Here is a 21178-nt window from a genome sequence, read left to right as displayed (position 1 = left end):
ATAGAGTTTGAAAAAAAAATTTTAGGAGATTAAATATATGATTAAATATATAAATTATATAAAAATATGTTAGAATAAATAATTATATTAATTTATATCATTTATATTGAAACACCAAAAATATATATGATAATATGAAAGTGGATTTATACTCATAAAATAATTAGAAGAATTTGATTATTTGATCTTCTTTAATCAAAGCATTCGATATTTTTAATAGGGCTGAATTGCAACTCTTCTTTGCTAGGGAAAAAGCTATGGAGGCGGCTTTGATATGTTGGGGACTAAAACTCCTGAAGTCAATATTTATATTTGAATATGACACCTATTAAACTCTAAAACCCAAACAAAAATAATATCTCAAGCTCAAATAAAAATAATATCTGGTTTTATTCTCATTTAATTTCAAATAAAAAATAATTATGACATATTCAATTTAGTATTTATAATAATAAATGAGATCACCGTTATATAAGTCATTTAATTTGACATAGCATAATTTGTAATTATAATTAATATATGTATTGCCCACAAACAAATTAGGAAATTAAATAATTTTTCAACAATCTCCTACTTAAGCCATACATATATTCTTTCCTGAGATAATCACATCTTATAAACTTTATGCACACATCTGAATGTTATTGTTCATACCCTGGCGCAAAACATAAGCCAGGCCCAAATCAGAGAAAGTCCAGAAGATAGCCACCGAGTTATCGACCTCTAAAGAGGTTGACGTACATTACAAAGTGATGACTCTCCACTGAAAGAGTCAAAATTAATCCCAACTATCTCTCATCTACCTCAGGAAGGGAGATCTCAACAAACTCCAAATAAAGGGGACGGTTAACCACCACCAAGGTGGAACCATTCCAACGGTGGTTATTAGCACATCGCCTATAAATACACTGATATTCTTCAGGTGTGCTTAAAACCCAATTGACTAAAAACCTGCTTATACCCTTGCTAACTTAATAATCGGAGTGTCTTGAAGGTATCCCCCCTCCCCCAATTTCCTCACGAAGAACTTGGTCGGCGGCTACCTGACACAGGATAATTCGGACGCTGCGCCACAAGGAGTTTGGACCTCACGTTCAGACCCAAATACAATCTAGTTTCAGGTAACCCTCGAAACATTGGCGCCGTTGCCGGAGACCTGGAAGTTAACACCCATGGCGGACGATCACTCTGAAGACGGACGTACAACATCCGAATAAGAACCAGAATACCAAGAGATAGGCAACGATGATCAAGCCATCGTGATACCCCTTAGAGAATAGACGAACCACATGGTGAAGGAACCGTGAACAACCCTCCCCGTAGGAGAATTAATTCCGAGATTCATCACCTAGAGGATGAAGATCAACCCCGTTCTACCAAACTTATTGGACTAGTGCAAGGACATCACGACCAACTTGAGCACTAGAACAGGAGATAGAACGATAAAGGGAGGCAGAGAGAAACTTGATGAAAGAAATTAAATGACAAAGAAAGTTAGAAGAAAAGCTTCTAAAGCTGGAATCCAACCTTCAAGGTAGGAACCGACATACAGCTCGGGAAGACACCCTCACTTGGAGGAGAAGATCCTTTCATCGAAGACATCATGCGGGCAAAGGTTCGTAGAAACTTTAAAAGCCCTGACATGAGCCTTTATGATGGAACGACTAATCCGAGGCACTTGGTGCGGAATTTGAGAATATTCACAACTGAACTGGAAAGTGCACCGGGTCGTCCAAGTAATACCTTAGGTAAGTGAAGGTTGATCCCACGAGGACTAAGGAACTGGGCAATAATGATCAACTGATTGACTTAGTCAGGCGAACAGAAAAGTTGGTTTTGTGGGTTTTCAAAAGCATTAAACAATAAATCAAGAGTAAATAATGTAAATAATGAGTTTGGTGTAAAAATCAATGAGAGAAACAGTTAAGGTATCAAAGATGTTTACTTTTTCAGATTAAGTTTTCTTACCAACTATTTTAATCATACAAGATTCATTTCATGGCAAACTGTAATTGACTAAACCCTAATCTCTTAGTGATTTAGTCTCCTTTAATTTTTATCAACCGCCAATCTCTTGGTCACTTGATTCTGATTAGAGGGTTAAGTTCAAATATAGTTTATGGCCACAAAAACCCTAATTGCCCAAGGCTAAACGGATTATATGTCACATATTCAGATTAGTTCAAGTAATTAGCAATTTAGGAGAAATTTACTTTCAAGCTGTGTTCAGGTGAGAGACCTCTCCCAAGAATCACAAGAATGCATCTAGAATAAGGGTCATACTCTCGTTCCACTCAGATTCATAAAATTAAGAATGAAAGTAATCATTGAAATTGAATCAGTATATTAATTTACAGAGAAAACAAGGGTTCTGAAAAGTGCGGAAAAGAGAAAATCTGAAGGTCCCTCTAAAAGGTGAATCTTTTTCCTTTTATATCTAACATAATTTGATTTGAAACTAAAAGAAAATATTCAATTCTAAATCTAAAAGATTTTGTTTGTAAATAAAAAAAAAAAATAAAAGATAAGATAACAATTAAAAGCTAAATCCAGCTAAAGATGCTCCTTTGGGTGAGGTTGACCCGTATTACTGGCATTTAGCGCCAGAAATGGGAGTTCAGCGCCAGAATTTGCAATGCTTGGGCGCTGGTTCTATCCTTCCTGGGCACTAAACGCTAGGCTCAGCGTTTAGCACCAGAATTGGCAGTGATTCCAGAAGAAAAGTATAAACTATTATATATTGTTGGAAAGATCTGGAAGTTGGCTTTCCAACGCCGTTAGAACCGAGTCAATTGGAATTTTGTAGCTCAAGTTATACTCATTAGAATGCAAGGAGATTAGGTTGACAGCATCCACTTTCTTCCTTTGTTTTTGCACAAAACTCTGCCAAATTCGTCCGAATTTTATCTGAAATAATAAAAATACCAAAAAAACTCAAAGTAACATCTAAAGAGAATTTTAGCACTAAAATATAATTAAACTTACTAAATTTAACTAGAAAATAAGCAGAAATGGGTATAAGATGCTTACGCATCAGCACCACTTAAGCAACTTCAAGAGTCGGATATATTTGCCCGATGCCTCAGATACGACTCGTTGCAACGCCTTTCCAACAACCCTCACCAAGTCGCCTATAAAGTGGTTTGACATTCTGCCACCTAGGTCGGTCACTAGCTTCGACGACCTCGTAAGAAAATTTCTCACCCGATTTTCAATTAAAAAAGACAAGGTCAAGCATGCACCTAGCCTGCTAGGAGTCAAATAAAAAATTGGAGAATCCCTCAGAGACTACATGGAAAGATTCAAGAAGGCGTGCCTAGAAATCTAAAATCTGCCCACGGAAGTAGTAATAATGGGTTGGTCAATAGTCTCTGAGAGGGGCCTTTCTCCCAGTGCATCTCAAAGCGGCATCCGACGTCTTTAAATGAAGTACAGGAGCGAGCCGAGAAGTAAATCAATATGGAGGATAATGTCAGGCTATGAGAACCTAATCTCCGACAAACACAACATTATCAAACTAGAGAAAAGGAGAAAGGAATACAACTCGGAGAAACCAAGGAGGTACCACAATTATACCCCGTTATGAGTTTCCCTTGTGGATGTTTATAGGAAAATTTACCATACCGAGAAGCTTCTCCCTCCTCGGCCAATTAAAAATAAGAAGGGAGGAAGTCGTACTAAATATTGTGAGTACCATAAGCTATATGGACATTCTACAAATGAATGTTACAACCTAAAAAACGTGATTGAGAAACTGGCCAGGAAAAGTCGGTTGGATAAGTATCTCATAGAAAGGTTGGACATATCTCATGAAAAGGTCGGACAGTCACAGAAAGAGAAAAAGGGATGAAGAAGACATCGGCCGAAGAGATCGGTCCACCCGAACTCCAGAAAGGCATATCCACATGATAGCAGGTGAATTTGCCGGAGGAGGTCTCACTAAGTCATCCCAAAAGAGACACCTAAAGGAGGTCTATCAAGTGGAGGAAGAAATCCCTGATTCGCCAACCATTTCTTTCACAAAAGAAGATGTGCAGGGTATAATACTCGGGCATGATGACCCCATAGTAATCATCATGATACTTGCCAATGAAAATCTTCATAGGACCTTGGTGGACCAAGGAAGTTCAGCTGACATTCTATTCAAACCTGCTTTCAACAAGTTAGGGTTAGAAGAGAAAGAGCTGAAGGCATACCCAGACACTCTCTTTGGGCTAGGGGATACGCCTATCAGACCATTGGGCTTCATTTCCCTACCCACCACCTTTGGTAAAGGGATAAGGTCCAAAACCTTGACTATCGACTACATTGTTGTTGATGTAGCTTTAGCCTATAACGCCCTGATAGGGCGGACAACCCTAAATCGACTAAGAGCCGTTGTCTCCACTCCTTACCTTAGCATGGAATTTTTGACGCAGAAAGGGATTGCTACTATCAGAGGGGATCAAAAGTTAGCAAGAAAATTCTACAATGAAAGCTTGAATCTACGTGGTAAAGGTAAAGAAGTCAATTCAATTGAACTCGGTGGAGTACGAGGGAGAGATGACCTAAGACCACAACCTGAAGGAAAGACAGAGGAAGTGCAGATCGGGAATGAAGTCGGAAAAGCCACTAACATAGCAGTAAACCTAGGGGCAGATTTGAAGGAAGGTCTCATCAAGCTTCTATTGAAAATTCCGACCTCTTCGCTTGGAAAGCGTCCGATATGCCTGGAATTGATCCTGAGCTCATGACCCACAGGCTCGCAGTGTATCCTAGATCCCGGCCTGGTCAGCAAAAAAGGCGTAAACTCGGGACTGAACGAGCTCAAGTGGTCGAAGAACAAGTTCGAGCATTGCTAGAAGCCGGGTTCATCAGGAAAGTTAAATACCCATCATGGTTGGCAAATGTTGTGTTGGTAAAAAAGAAAAATGGAAAGCGGAGGATGTGCGTCGACTACACTGACCTCAATAAAGCCTGTCCAAAGGATCCATACCCTCTTCCCAATATTGATGCTTTAGTAGATTCATCTTCAGGATATCAATACTTATCTTTTATGGACGCATACTCGGGATATAATCAATTCCCGATGTTCAAGTCGGATCAAGAGAAGACATCGTTCATCATTCCAAGAGCGAATTATTGTTACGTGCTCATGCCATTTGGTTTAAAAAATGCGGGTACCACATATCAGAGATTGATGAACAAAATATTTTCGCCACACCTCGGAAATTTAATGGAGGTATATGTAGATGACATGTTGATAAAAACTAAGGAAGAAGCAAATCTCCTGTCCGATTTCTCACAAGTATTCAATACCATAAGGAAGCACGGGATGAGATTGAATCCCACAAAATGCACCTTTGCAGTAGAAGCAGAAAATTTTTTGAGGTTCATGCTCACACAAAGGGGAATTAAAGCCAATGCTGACAAGTGCAGAGCCATCTTAGATATGAGGAGTCCGACCTACTTGAAAGAAGTCCAACAGCTGAATGGACGACTTGTAGCCTTATCCAGATTTTTGGCAAGATCGGCGTTAAGGTCCTTGCCCTTTTTTTCACTGCTAAAAAAAGGATGCCAATTTGAATGAACTCCTGAATGTGAAAGAGCTTTTCAAGAGTTCAAGAACTTTTTAAGTAAACCGCCCATTCTCACTCGGCCAAAAACAGGAGAGGAACTTGTATTGTACTTGGCCGTTGTTGATAAGGCGGTAGCTTCAGTTCTGATACGGGAAGATGAAGTCGGACAACATCCCATTTATTTCACCAGTAAAGTCTTACAAGGACTAGAATTGAGGTACCAAAAAATTAAAAAATTTGCATATGCCTTAATTCTGACATCTAGAAGGCTCTGACCTTACTTCCAAACACACACCATAAAGGTTCGAACTAATCAACCCATGAAGTAGATCCTCTAGAAAACAGACATAGTATTATATTAGTAGCAAATATTATCATTTTAAACCAGTAATAGTTTGTACTCGTATTTATAAGATTTTGTATAAGTTAAATTTTAAAATGGTTCCTGAAATTACACTTGGCCTCAAAGTAATCCCTAAAGTTAGTTACCCAAATTTGTCCTCGAAATTGCACTCTAAAACTCATAATAGTTCCTAAGACACTTTTCATCGTCAGAAAGTTGAATTTGATTTATTCCTACCAAAACGACGTCATTTTGTATTTATAAAAAAAATCCCATTAGCCTTCGATGCCTCCCTCTCGAACCCCTTTCCCCATTCGTTCAGGTCATATCCACAACTATCTCGAGTTTAAGACATGTCCATTCAAATCACTTTTTTCATAACCGAAGTAGTTCCTAAGAAGAATATTGAGAGTAGAGAAGGAACAGAAGCTCATGAAAACATGCATCCAATATGTCACTTCTCAATAGACTTGGGTCAAATTTTTCAATGTGGTTTGTCGTGAAAACGAAGACCCTTTCACATCACCTAACAAGACTACAACCCATCCATAAAATTCAGCAACCCAAACAGAGTAACTGAGGATAGAATATAAGGATTTTTTTAGAAAATTCATTTCTCAATCTCTTCATACCGCACACTTCAAGGTTCTATTCAATCTTCAACAATTTTTAATTTCGATGTTTGTTTGTACAGAAAATCTTTGAAGACCAAAATTTTTGTATTTTCAATTTGTTTTGCTTTTGTGCTGTTGATTCAGATTTTATTCTTTTTTTTCGTTTCTTTTGTTTCTACAAAGCTAAATGGTTGAAACGACAGTAGAATATAATTTTTCTAATGGTTTCAATGAACTGTCGAGGATCGAGGCTTTGGAGAGGGAGAGGGATGAGCTTGCAAGCAAGAGCGTGGAAAAGAAGGAGCATATTAAGAAGCTCACGTTGGAAATCGAAGGACTCCGCCGTGATGGCGATGAGATGAGGGAAAAAGTTTTGTGATAGAAGGATCTAGGTGATGACGTGTTCCCAAAGGACGGTGGCGCTGCTCAAGGTGTCGGAAATGGTGTTATTGTTGGCAAGGCCAAAGGTGAAGGCAAAAGAAATAAGGGCGCGTGTGAGGTTGAGGCGGTTGAAGAGCTTGGTGATGGCAAAATAGAGATCCAGTAGGAATACCTCTTGGAATATGATTTGGGGATATGACCAAAATGAACGGGAAAGGAGTTAGGAGGGAGACATTGAAGGCTAATGATTTTTTTTTTTAATAAATACAATTCGTCCCGTTCAGCTTTTCAACAACGGAAAGTGCTTTAGGAATTATTGAGTTTTAGAGTGCAAGTTCGAAGATAAATTTGAGTAATTATAACTTCAGTGACTACTTTAAGGCTTAAGTGCAACTTTAGGAACCACTTTAAAATTTAACTTGATTTTACATATAAAAATACATAATTTACATCTATATTTATTATAGTTTTTTTTTAAATAAAAAGCTCAACACAATAAGGTGGAGCATCATAGTCTCAACAGAAAAGTACTAAACAGATAAAATAAACTAATTCCTAATCATTTCTGACAAAAGCTATCCACAACCCAAAAGATCAAATATTACTTCACTCTTTATAATTCTTAATGGACCTGTTAACTATTGGAACACCTGATTCTTGATTCCTGAAAATTCTGTCATTGCTAATAGTTATACATATATTTATTATTGTTATACATGCAAATTAATATAATTCACTTTTATTTTTATCAAAATTTACATATATAAATTAATAAAATATATTTATTAAAAATAATTTGATATTTATGCGGACAAAAATTACTAAAATTTGCTTATCCCTCTCAATTTCTTAATAGTTAATAATAAATTGTGTTAGCATTGCTCTTGAAAAACCTTTTAAATAAATTTACTGTTACTCATAAATTGTAGTAGTCATACACTCATTTTGTGTCATGTACTCGTGTGGACCCATGAAACATGAAATTATTGTTAAACTGGAAACCTCCTCACTTTATCACTCTCTCCGCCTGTGTCTCCTCCTCATCGTTAGCTAACTCAATTCCAAATCTCAATTTGAAACCGAATCCATCACTGAATACGTGATTCATGGCGGAGTTTCTTGATCTGGAATCCCAGGATGGCGTCCGGATGCCCTGGAACGTCATCCCCGGCACAAAGCAAGAAGCCGCCAACGCCGTCGTCCCCGTCGCCGTAATCTACACTCCCATCAAACACTTCCCCTCATCCGCCGCCCCTCTCCTCCCATACCAGCCCCAGCGCTGCCGCACCTGCCGCTCCGTTCTCAACCCCTTCTGCATCGTCGATTTCGCCGCCAAGATCTGGATCTGCCCCTTCTGCTTCCAGCGCAACCACTTCCCCCCTCACTACGCTTCAATCTCCGACGACAATCTCCCTGCTGAGCTTTTTCCACAGTACACAACAATAGAGTACGCGTCCACACCTGATCCTACCGCCACCGTCCCGCCGGTGTTCCTCTTCGTCGTCGACACGTGCGTCATCGAGGAGGAGATTGGATACCTACGCTCCGCCCTGCTTCAGGCGGTGGAGCTTTTGCCGGAGAATTCGCTTGTGGGATTGATCACGTTTGGGACCTTCGTGCATGTTCATGAGTTAGGGTTCGCTCAGGTTCCTAAGACTTATGTTTTTAAAGGATCTAAGGATGTTTCGAAGGATCAGTTGCTTGAGCAGATGTGCTTCTTTGCCAATAAGCCGAAGCCGGCCGTCGGCGTCATTGCCGGCGCCCGGGATGGCCTGTCCAGGGAGAGCATTTCGCGGTTCTTGGTGCCTGCTTCGGAGTGCGAGTTCACCCTGAATTCGGTAATACTAATTTGTTATTTTAATTTCTGGTTGGAGTGTGTTTGGAGGAGGAAATTAGGAATTTAGGATCAACTCTGTGACTCTGTCAGGTTAGTGGAAAAGAAAGGAAGAAAGAACATTAGATTAGTATAATTGATGACTAAGAGATGGTTAGGATCATACTATAACGAAATTTTCTTCTCTTTTTGTGAATGCTGGTGTCTTAGTGAAATAGAGTGTTGCTATGTATGCTGCCACCCTCACAATGACTTTACTTGTTTTGTAATCTATATCATGTTGAAGGACCATCTGATAAATGCGAGTGAATTAGGTGTTTTAGCAATTATTTTAAGTGAACATGAGAGGATCCTGATGATAATGTGTATTTGGTGTTAATTTTTTATTGTGTGTGATTTGGTTGACAGGTTTTGGAGGAGCTGCAGAAGGATCCTTGGCCGGTGCCTGCTGACCAGCGTGCGACGAGGTGCACCAGTACTGCACTGAGCATAGCAGCCAGTTTGTTGGGGGCATGCGTTCCTGGCTCGGCCGCAAGAATTATGGCTTTCATTGGTGGGCCAGCAACTGAAGGACCTGCTCCTGTAAGACTTGCTGATCATACTCGTTAATGTATGCTGTATATGCTATTTAGTGTACTTGCATATATGGCAATTTTTGAGTCCTATTACTAATTTAGAGAATTGCCACTAAGTATGAAAATATATTACTATGACTCATTGATGACCCGGCAATCATTTACTTCATTTCACAATAGGAGAATTTTAATTTTAAAAATCTAAAAAAACCTAAATTGCTGGGTGGAAGTTGAAGCATACCATTTGGAATATTCCAAGGTTCTTGAACGAAATTGTAGCATTCTTCGTTGATTAATTAATTGTAATAATTGTTTAATTCATTATTATTATTATTATTATTACTTTTGGACTTTGGTATCTCATCCAATGGTAGAAGATGATTTGTTTGTTGAGAGTTTTTTTTTCTTGCATACCAAGAAACTATCGCACAACCAATGCAAAGGATTTAAATTTTAATGTTTGATTGTCTACATAGTTTACCATGGGGCACTATGGTGACAAAACTTGGTTGTTGTGTGAATGTGATGAGGGTTGTCCAGACTTATCTGGCTGCATATATATAACTAAACAGAGGTAACAACATAAGCACATATTATAAACTAACATTTACTTTCAGAAGAGTTGCAACATCGTTCTTTTATGTTGGATAATTATTTTACTTCTCTTCATCTAACGGGCAAGCATGATTTCCACCTACTCTGATTGGCTTATTACGGTTGGCTGATTCTCTTATATGTACCGTTGTAGATTGTGTCCAAACAACTTACTGAACCGATTCGTTCCCACAAGGATTTGGATAAAGATTCTGTGCCACATTACCATAAATGTGTGAAATTTTATGATGGACTTGCAAAGCAGCTTGTACATCAAGGTCATGTGCTAGATCTCTTTGCTTGTGCTCTTGATCAGGTAATGCTTTCACTTTGTACATTATCCTTCTTTGATTTGTGAGCAGCATTCTGCTTGTTTTTACGTTGCAAGTGCTTGGCACGATTTTCTCCCTAGTTTCCACCTGGAAAACTGTTCACTGTTTAATATTTGTCAAGCATATAATATTGAATGATAGCCCATCTGCTAAGTAATCTGAGGAGGAGTCTTTTGGTAATGGTTTTCATTTTCATTCACTTCCCATTTATTTATCTGTATATTGAATATACTTTTGGATGTGCTATGGTCATGCATTTACCTTCCTGGACTTATAATTGTTCAATACCAGTGGTTGGAAACTTGGAATTAAATATTTTCTAACTTAAAATATAAATCTTAGGCTCCAATCAAATGCTCCACATCCTAGCAATAATAGTTGCAAATTGTATAGAGATTGTCCTCTTGACTTCTACCAAAACCACTAATACAACAACAACAACAAAGCTTTGTCCCATTAGGTGGGGTCGGCTACATGAATCAAACGACGTCATTGAGTTCTATTATGTATCATGTCTACAGGGAGATCGTTTATATGTAGATTTTGTTTGATTACTTTATGGATGGCCTTCCTAAGTCTTTTTCTGCCTTTCACCCCTTATCCATCTTCTATCTCATCCACCCTCCTGATTGAGTGTTTTGTCGGTCTTCTTCTCACATGTCCAAACCACCTGAGACGCGATTCTACCATATTTTCCACAATAGGTACTACTCCAACTCTCTCTCTTGTATCTTCGTTCTTTATACTATTCAATCGGGTATGACCACTCATTCATTTCAACATTTTCATCTTTGCCACACTTAACTTATGTTCGTGCTTCTCTTTGGCCATCCAACAGTGTACCATAAAGCATAGCCGGTTTGATAGCAGTGCAATAGAATTTACTTTTAAATTTTAAAGGCACTTTTTTGTCACGTATAAAACCAGACGCACTCCGCCATTTTAACTAACCTGCTTGGATCCTATGATTTACATCCAGTTCAATTTCTTCATTATCCTGTATGATGCACCCAAGATATTTAAAACTTTTAAACTTTCGTAGGATGTTTTCTCCAATCTTCACCTCTGTATTAGGGTTTTCCCTTCGGCGGCCGAATTTACATTCCATATATTCCGTCTTGCTATTGCTTATGCGCAGACCATACACTTTTAGAGCTTCTCTCTATAAATCTAACTTCTTATTTAGGTCTTCCCTTGACTATTCTATAAGGATGATATCATCGGCAAAAAGCATGCCCTATAACACAGGCTCTTGGATATACTCTGTGAGTACTTTCAAGACTAATGTAAAAAGATATAGACTTAAAGGATGATTCCTGGTGTAATCCTATACTAATAGGAAATTCCCCTACCACACCGCCTTGAATCTTTACACTAGTTGTAGCCCTATCATACATGTCTTTAATTACACGAATATATGCGATCCTTACTCTCTTCCTTTCCAAAACCTTCCATAAGACCTCCATTGGCACCCTATCGTACCCTTTTTTTCAAATCAATAAACACCACATGTAAATCCATTTTATTACTATGATACCTCTTCATCATCCTTCTTAACAGGTATGTAGTTTCAGCGGTGGATCTGCCAGACATAAAATCAAATTGGTTCTTTACTTGTGTCTCTTGTCTCGGCATCTGTTCTATCACCATTTCTCATAATTTCATGGTATAACTCATGAGCTTGATTTCTCTATAGTTTTTGTAATTCTGTATATCCTTCTTATTCTTGTAGATAGGTATCAATGTGCTTTTTTTTTCACTCATCTGACATCATTTTTTACCTTAAAATCTCATTAAAAAGCTTGGTTAACCAACTGTGTCTATCTCCAAGGTCTTTCCAAACTTCAATCGGAATATTATTGTTTCCTACTGTCCTACCATTTTTCATGTGCTTTAGAGCTTCTTTCACCTCCAAGTCTCGAATCTTTTGACAGTAGTCGACGTTTTGATCTTCTTCCCTTGTGCATAACCGATCAAGGCTCGAAAGAGTCTTCTGTCCTTCAATAAATATTCGTCGAAGTAATTCTTCCACATTTTATTAATCTTCTCATTGAGCCAAAACCTCTCCGTCTTTATTCTTTATGTACTTAACTTGATTCAAGTCTCTTGTTCTTCTTTCATGGCCCTTTGCGATTCTATATATACCTTTTTCTCCTTCTTTCGTACCTAAAGATTGGTAGAGACTCTCATATGCTATTGTTCTTGCTTCACTTACAGCCACTTTTGTCTCTTTCTTAGCCGTCTTATAATTTTCCCAATTATCTGCATTGCGGTACAAAAATCACTCTGTATTTTTGCCTTTATCTTTTTTTGTACACTCACATTCCACCACTATGACTCATTGTCTCTTGGTTCTGTCCTTCTAGATTCCAAAACTTTCTTTTGCTATTCTTCTAATAACTTCTGCTATCTCCCTCCACATCTCCTTCGCGCTTCCATCCCTTTCCTACTTTGCCTCTTGTGTTATCCGTCTTAGGAAGTTTCTTTGTTCTTTACCTTTCATCTGCAATCGCTTTATTCTTGGGTTCTTCGTATGATATCTTTTCCTCAATATTTGCTAAACGCGAAAATCTATGAAGAGCATCCTATGATGTGTTGTTAAACTCTCCCGTAATAATTTTACAATTAATGCAAAATTTCCAGTCGACTAACAAGAAAGTCGATTTGAGAGCTTGTCATGCCACTCCTGTAGGTTATAAGATGTTCGTCTCTTTTTTTAAAACATGTATTTGCGATGAGAAGGTCATAAGTTGAGGAAAAGTTCAAAATAGTTTTACCCTTGGTATTGGCCACCCCAAAACCATGGCCTCCGTGAATATTTTCATGCCAAGTCACTTCTTTTCCAACATAGTCATTTAAATCTCCTCTTAAGAAAATCTTATCTCCTGAAGGTATGTCTTGGACCAAACTTTCTAGATCCTCCCAAAACCTTATCTTGTGTTGCTCGTCCGAACCCACTTGCGGTGTATAGGCGCTAATCACATGAAAAGTACCTCCTTCCACCACAAGTTTGATAGAGATGATCCGATCACCCACCCTCTTGACATCCACTGCGTCCTTCTTCCACTGCTTATCTACGATAATACCTACACCATTCTTATTCTTCAACTTTCTTGTATGCCAAAGTTTGAATCCGGAGGTATCCAACTCTTTAGCTTTTGCGCCGACTCATTTTGTTTTTTGTAGGTATATGATGTTAATCTTCCTCCTTGGCATGGTATTCACCACCTCCATGGATTTTTCTGTTAGAGTACCTATGTTTCATGTCTCAAATCTCAACCTTCTGTTGCTCCGACTTTTACCTTTACCTTTTTTTTTTGTGAACTAGCTTATTTACCCTCGTTTGTTCATGAAAACGCGGGAACCCTTGCTCATTTAACACTACACCCGGGCACCGATGCAGCGTTTCTTGCTCATTTGACACTGTACACGAGCCATACAGCGCGTTGCTTCCGGACAACGACCTAGTTTTAGCGCAATAACATCTTTGATCCATGTCATGAAGATTCACCTAAATTTTTATGTTGGCTGTCGAAGGTCAAACACAAACCTCCTCCTTTATCCGGGTTTGGGACTGGCTATGTACCGTAGGTGTAGGATAGACGGAGTTTACCAAAACCGCTAATGCTAATAAAATTTGGTTCTATGACCAAGGCAGACCCCAAATCTTTCACTAGTGACTAACCATAATCGCCATACAATAATGATGTAAGAAAGGTGGTTCCGAAATACTTTGTTGATTGTCCAAAAATTTTCATTTTAGGCTTAATCAGTTGTTAGGAATTATGCCTTACTCTAAGAAACAAAAGAAAGATTCTTTATAGATGACCTAAGTGATGTTATATTTTTAGGCAATGTGGGAGAGAATTCTCCCAATGACGCAATGATAAGTGTCTCCTACCATATCTAGATATAGTGTACATGTTTATAATTCTTGTCCGTGATCCATGGTCTATAAGGATAATTTTTTAAGTGTTGTACCTAATCTCAATCCTGTTGGAAGTTTTGTTATGCTAATACTATTAAGAGGTTTGTGCTATATAGGCTGATAAGGCTTTAATTGCTAAACTAACAATTTTCTGCATTCTGTTTTGCCCACAGGTTGGCATTGCTGAGCTTAAAACTGCTGTTGAGAGGACTGGTGGCCTTGTTGTACTTGCTGAAAGTTTTGGTCATTCAGTTTTCAAGGATTCACTTAAGCGTATTTTCCAAGCCTCTAATTATGATCTTGGTCTATCATCAAAGTAAGTATTAAAAGATTTTCATTATTTTTAATTTTTATATGGTACATGAATCTTCCTTCTCTGATCCCTGTCGTAAATATTTGGTGAAATTTTATGTTTACTGTTGATAGCCTAGCACAACCTTTCTATTTCACCTGGCCCTTGGGAGTTGGGAATGCCTTTTCTTAGTTTTTCAATTAAGCCTAACATAGACAGATTTCAAGCAAATGGTGCTAAATGAGATAGGTTAAATGTTGCAGAAATAAGGATGCTGCAACGGCTGATTAAATGCACTACACAAAATTGAACTAGGAATAAGTGTATTAGAGATAGAGTTGGGGTGGTGGCTTATTGGATAGAAGATGGTAGTATTTTGCCTTAGGTGATTTGGATATGTAAGGACAAGACTTCTGGAGGCCCAAGTAAGAAGAGTTTATCAGATAGAGTATGGTCTTGTAGGTTGTAGCTAGAGAGGTAGAGGAAGATTTAGATAAACCAAAAGTGGACATGAAAGTGGTCCAGTGTTGGTTTAAATGTAAATATAATTGTTGACTTACTCTACCTTATTGGAGAAGGCTTAATTGTTGTATATGGATCATAGTTACGTTCATTGGTTTCAGAAACAAAAGCATACCCCATGGTGCACTCTGTCTGCCAAGCTGCTGAGTGCTGACTCAGTCAGTTCCTTTCTATTACATATTAGGTGAAGCTCATTCCAATACCAATTTAATGCTGGATGATAGACAAATATGCTGCTGTAAACATAGATTTATTGCATTTACATAAGATTCTAACATATTGAACTCCTAATTAGTGTAGATGATTCTGATCATCTTGTCTTGCTGTTTTAACTTATTTCTGCAGTGGAATATTTGAGATAAACTGCTCTAAGGACTTGAAAGTTCAAGGTATTATTGGCCCTTGTGCAACTCTTGAAAAGGTACATCTAGCAGGTTAACACTGTATTGTGCTACTATTGTATTATAGTAACCCCAGCCCCAAAAGGAAAAACCTCTGCCCTCGGGGGTAAAAAAAAGATGCTTAACTCCTTCCTCGTACATGGTGCAGAAAACCCCATTGTGTTCAGATACTGTTATTGGTCAAGGAGGTACTAGTGCATGGAAGATGTGTGGCCTTGACAAATCCACATCGTTGTGTCTGTTTTTTGATGTCGTGAGAAAGGAAACTCCTGATGCTACAGTGCAGTCTACAAGCAATCAATTTTACTTCCAATTCCTGACTTAGTATGAAAATAATCCATGTGCACCTTTGTGTTATGTATTACCTGTTATGGTAGTGTAGATAAATTATATCTCACTCATTACAGATATTTTGCCTCAGTTATCAGAGTAACAGCGGGGAAATGAGACTTCGAGTTACAACTCTTTCACGTAGATGGGTTGCTGGACCAGGAAGTTCACAGGCAAGCTTTCATCTCCTACCCTTTGATGCATTTTATCTGGTTCATTTGATCACTAACGCCATTTATTTCTAAATATATATTGATTCGGTATTCGGAATTCTGAAAGTCATTTGTTCAAATAGACCAAGAACTTATTTTCATCACAAAGAGTACATGATTATACTTAGTTTGACTTGTGTAACATTAGGGATGTGATTTTTGATGGGAAGACTTGTTAATTTCTCCATTTTTCTGCTAATGGTAGTAGCAGGAGTAATAGAGTTTGCATCATTGGGAATGATGGCCCTCGGTTTAATTTTAGTTTATTTTGGAATGATGACATTTTTTTAGGTTGAGGTATGATGATTTAGGACCTCTATCTATAAAGATTTAACAGAGAACTTTGTCCCGTAAAAATGAAAAAGTTAAACAGGAAATTTTACGGTAATGCAATATTATTTTTGAATAAATAAATGCTTATTTAACTCTAGTTGTAGAACCCTGTAACATTAACATGCTACCGCTGATGGAATTCTTTGTTGTTTGAGGAATATTTGAAACGTGATTAACAAGATTGTAACACTGAAGAATTGAAAGGATGTAGGATGAGAGGAATCTATGTGTGAGATAAGTGCACCTTGGCTCGTTAACATTGGCCCAAGGTGTTGCAAGGTTGAGACATCTGATGGCTTGATGGGTTTTAAAATTTTTATTGGTTTTAAGTTGTTATAAGAAAATTGCTGTCTTTTATCTTTTTCAGTTTTTCTTTTTTTCATACATGACGTCAATGCTTATGGTGCTTCAATGCTCCATTGGATGATTTATAAAGTAATTTGAGCACTTTATTTTTCTTGCTTGGTAACTTGGAGTTATCATATTTCACGATATCATTTGTATTTTATTCATTTTTTATGAAGTCATTTTCCAAAGTTCATCAGTGTTTTATATGTAAAATTCTAGGACTTGATAGCTGGATTTGACCAAGAAGCAGCGGCTATAGTCATGGCACGCCAAGTCTCTTTCAAAATGGAAACAGAGGTGAATGTTTGATATTTTCTGCACTTACAGATTTTGCAGAAATGTGCTAGCCTATTGTCCAATTCCCTTTAAATATGTCAATTGTATATTTTCTAGCTGGATAAACTCAACATAATTGGTTCATGTTTTCTTTTCTCACTTAGGCTCTGGGTCCATAATATGGATCAGGGGCATAGAATGCTGTGTTGCTAAGTCATACAAGATCCCACTGTGGCTTGGAGTTTAATTTGTGTGATACATCAGTGATCTAATTAACGGGACACAAAGAATGTCCTTTAAGCCCACTATAGATTATTGGAGTAATTGTTAGATTTTGGTTTTTAATTTTGTAGTTTGATTGCTTTTCAGAGCATGAAATTGTCCTGGGGAATAATAAAATGGTCGAGCATGAGAAGTGGCACAGGGTCTCCATTTCATATAAAATGAAATGAAGGACAATGGAGTCTAAACCCATTATGCTTTAGTAAAATATAATAAATGTTTAGTTTGCAAAAGAAGCAAATGTTTCATTATTTTTCTTTTTGCCACCTGATATATATGATGCATCAACCGTTGCGAGAACTGAAAACTTACTTGCGATTGTCCTAGAAAGCAACTATTGGTTGTGTAAATGGTTTTATTTTTATGGCTTGTGTAAATTTTTCTATTATGCCATTGTATAACATGATGCAATTTTGGGAATTAGGCTGAATTTGATCCCATCAGATGGTTGGATAAGGCATTGATAAACTTGTGTTCCCGGTTTGGAGAATATCAGAAGGACAGTCCAACTTCTTTTAGTTTGTCTCCCAGGTTGTCAATATTCCCACAATTTATGTTCCACTTACGACGTTCTCAATTTGTTCAGGTATGCATTTTCTATTTTCAGTTCTTTAAATCTGTTGCATTGCTGATGTGTGCCCTAGCTTTATTTTTGTACTTAATGGTGTTTACATCCTGAATTTGTTTATTGCAGGTCTTCAATAATAGTCCAGATGAGACTGCATACTTTAGAATGATATTGAACCGCGAAAATGTTGCCAATTCTGTTGTCATGGTTCAGCCTTCGTTGATTACCTATTCATTCCATTCAGGTCCTGAACCAGCTCTTCTTGATGTGGCAGCCATTGCTGCTGACAGGATCCTGCTTTTGGATTCATTTTTCACTGTTGTTATTTTTCATGGTTCGACCATTGCTCAATGGCGCAAGGCTGGATATCATAATGAACCAGAACATCAGGTATTCTTTTATACTTCTTACAGCTAATTGAGAAACATGAGCTATATATTGATTGAATAATGGTGTTTATTTTTGTCATAAACCAAGTATTTAGCAAGCCATTTTAGAGGTGGGCTTTTAATTTCTTAATTTTTTTTTCTCTTTTTATTTGGTCCTATACCCGCATTTGTTAGTCTTCTCACATGACAAACCATCTTCATATCGAGGTTCTATAAACTCTCTCTATAGTTGTATTTAATTCATTTGTTTGTGATCTGATCTTGTATGCCCATTCGTTTATTACATTATTCCTGCAGCACTTAGATTATGCTCATTTTTGCAGTTTACTGCCCTCGTTTCTGCACTTCAGTGTCCGATCTTATACAGTAAAATTTACCTTAGAGCATGAGACACCTTTCGATTTCATATAAAACCCGACATCATCTGACAAGATATTCGACAACATTTTATACAAATTTTAAACTACTAAAGCTTGCAACATCTGAAAGTAGATTGAATAAGCTATTTCGTCTAAAGATTTGGACCTATTAAGATCTCAGGTATAAAAATTGTCAACCCACGCCAAATCTCAGACCAAATAGATAAAAAAAAGAAAGAAAAAAAGGGACCAAAGCAGGTTGTTGGACCTCTTTTCTAGATTTTGTAGGCTTCAAAGGGTCCTTTTGAGGTCTTTGGCTTAAAGCTGTATCATTGATGCTCTTGACATTGTATTTGTGTACAGAATGCCTTCCATTAAATTCACTACATTTTGCAGGCATTTGCTCAGTTACTACGAGCTCCTCATGATGATGCAGAGTCGATAATAAAGGAAAGATTTCCCGTACCTCGCCTAGTTGTTTGCGATCAGCATGGTTCCCAGGTGACCCACCATTCCTTATTGCATTCCACTTGTTTGTTGTGTAGTCTTTATCTCCCGCTGTATGTGCCTCGCTGCTAAACCAATTACCATCCTGTTTTGAGATAGCTTATGAATGTCACCGCATTTATCTTTATCACTGATGAACTTGGACTGGGATGTGAATAACTCCAGGACAATGCTAATATTACTATAATGACCAAATGGTATAGATTTGAATGATGGCGGATGCCACTCTCTCGTGGTTCAAATCTACGCTATTAAATTACCTTACTACATGATGTATCAAGTTCAACCTGGTACATAAGACATTGTCAGTAACTCGATATGTTCGATTTCATGTACATGTTAATTATTTTTGCAGGCGCGATTTTTACTAGCAAAGTTAAATCCTTCCGCTACTTATAACTCCGACGCTGCTCTTCCTGGAGGAGATATTATCTTTACAGATGATGTTAGCTTCGAGGTCTTTCTGGATCATTTACAGAGATTAGTGGTTCAATAGAAATATCACGTGATTGTTATGTAAAATTTTCCATGTTGCTGCTTGTACATTAATTTCCTTTTAGAATGCTATTAAAATTTTCAATTAGTGCAAAATCATCTATAATTATTTGAAGCTATCTTTTTTTTTTTCTTTTGAAACTTATTATTGATTGAACAGATTGGTTGAGGATTATATTGAAATTTTACACCCTCCAACCAGTGGCTTCAGTATTATTGTTGAATTCAGTGAAGATATATGACAAGCAGACAAGCAGAAGTGTGTTTGCTGTTAGGGTTGGGGGTTGTTAACTAAGGGCATAATGGGTAATACAAAATGTGACTTTAAGAGCAGTTATGTTTGCCCAACCACTATATTAACAGGAAGATATGCCTCAAGATCTTTAAGGATGAAATGGTATGTAAGCATGTCTTAACTTTTCCACCTTTATGTTGTGCTTCTCAAATTTTGGGGACAATGCTCGTGTAGATTTTTTATTATAATTTTGTATAAGTCTGAGTAGGATATAAAACTAATTTAGGTTGGTCGAATGGTTACTAAGCGTGGGGGTTCAAATCCTGCATTATATATGCAGCAACTAATTGACCAATAGTAGATTCTTAAATAAAACTCAAATTCGCGATGAATTAATTATTGATTTGCTAAATCAAGATATATCGTAGACAACAAAAAAAATAGAAAATAGTGTATGACTTTGTGTAAGCAAGTTTCAAGTAAGTGGTGAGCTACCATTAGTTAGTTGAACTAACAAAGCAGGTTGGTTAAGAAACTTGCACTACTAATAATAACTAATCCTAATGTTTGTGATTCCGAGCATTCGTTCTGTGCAACAATAGAAAATGGGAGGAGGGAAAGAAGAAAAGGAGGATATCATTGAAGTAATTACCGCTATTTACAAAGTTAATTTGCATTGCCCTAAATGTGGGAGCAATATCAAGAAGCATCTCCTTACTATTGAAGGTATATATGGATTTTAATTATAAGTGTTATTTTTATTTTAATTAAAATATATCAAAATTAGTTAGTAATATAAAATAATATTAAAATATAAAATATATATTGAAAATAAATTAAATAATATATGTATTATTAAGCACAAATACATAATAAGTGATTTTGATGGTTGTTTTGATATATAAATAGTATTTTTGTATTTCAATATTTACCATGAGCAAATCTTATTATTATAAAGACTTCAGCTCAATGATATGTGGATGCTTTGTTGTCCAAACTCAAAACTGAATTTAGCTACACTATTGACTAACTTGATATTGCTAAATTATTATTTAGGCCAATGTTACTCTGTAAATGGCAAAAAAAATTTACATTTATAGATTTGAGGTGTTAAAATGAGTGGATTTTGCCTATAATAGTGGGATCCACATTGATGAACAAATTATTATTGATGGGTCCACCATCTGAATTGTAGAAGAAGAAAACGGATTTGGATTCTTTAAATTTTGAATTTGTACTTTAGAGGGTAAAGTGTCATTTTCTACCCTTGAATGATTTCTCTCTCATATTTATTTTTGGTTCTACCTATGAAATAAATGGTGAGAGATTACACTTTACTTTCTAAAATGAAATTCAAAATTTAGAGGATCTAAATAAAAAAAAAACACTAATACCAGCAGAAAATTTTAAAGTTTGTGTCTCATTTAAATTAGTTTAATAGTTCTAATTAATATTTAATGAAAATTTTTG

At 37.0% G+C, this 21178-nt stretch overlaps 2 protein-coding genes across 2 annotated transcripts in view; both read left to right on the top strand.

Annotated features, from left to right (window-relative positions):
* Positions 7835 to 19666, top strand: LOC107618104 (protein transport protein SEC23). Its single transcript, XM_016320041.2, has 12 exons — positions 7835 to 8734; positions 9139 to 9312; positions 10054 to 10215; positions 14333 to 14475; positions 15319 to 15394; positions 15523 to 15698; positions 15796 to 15877; positions 16817 to 16894; positions 17580 to 17741; positions 17850 to 18113; positions 18868 to 18972; positions 19334 to 19666. The coding sequence occupies exons 1-12, from the start codon at positions 8003 to 8005 to the stop codon at positions 19472 to 19474; spliced, it is 2295 nt and encodes a 764-aa protein (XP_016175527.1). The 5' UTR covers positions 7835 to 8002; the 3' UTR covers positions 19475 to 19666.
* The window catches only part of LOC107616785 (heavy metal-associated isoprenylated plant protein 4), a 3503-nt gene continuing 2588 nt past the window's right edge, over positions 20264 to 21178 (top strand). Inside the window, exon 1 of the mRNA XM_016318705.2 lies at positions 20264 to 20434. Coding sequence (XP_016174191.1) covers positions 20314 to 20434 — 121 coding nt within the window. The 5' untranslated portion in view covers positions 20264 to 20313. The remainder of the gene's footprint in view (positions 20435 to 21178) is intronic.

This window comes from Arachis ipaensis, chromosome B09 (assembly GCF_000816755.2).
Source record: "Arachis ipaensis cultivar K30076 chromosome B09, Araip1.1, whole genome shotgun sequence".
NCBI classification, from domain to species: Eukaryota; Viridiplantae; Streptophyta; class Magnoliopsida; order Fabales; family Fabaceae; genus Arachis; species Arachis ipaensis.
The sequence above is the reverse complement of the archived record's forward strand: the minus strand, read 5'-3'. Positions and strand labels throughout refer to the sequence as shown.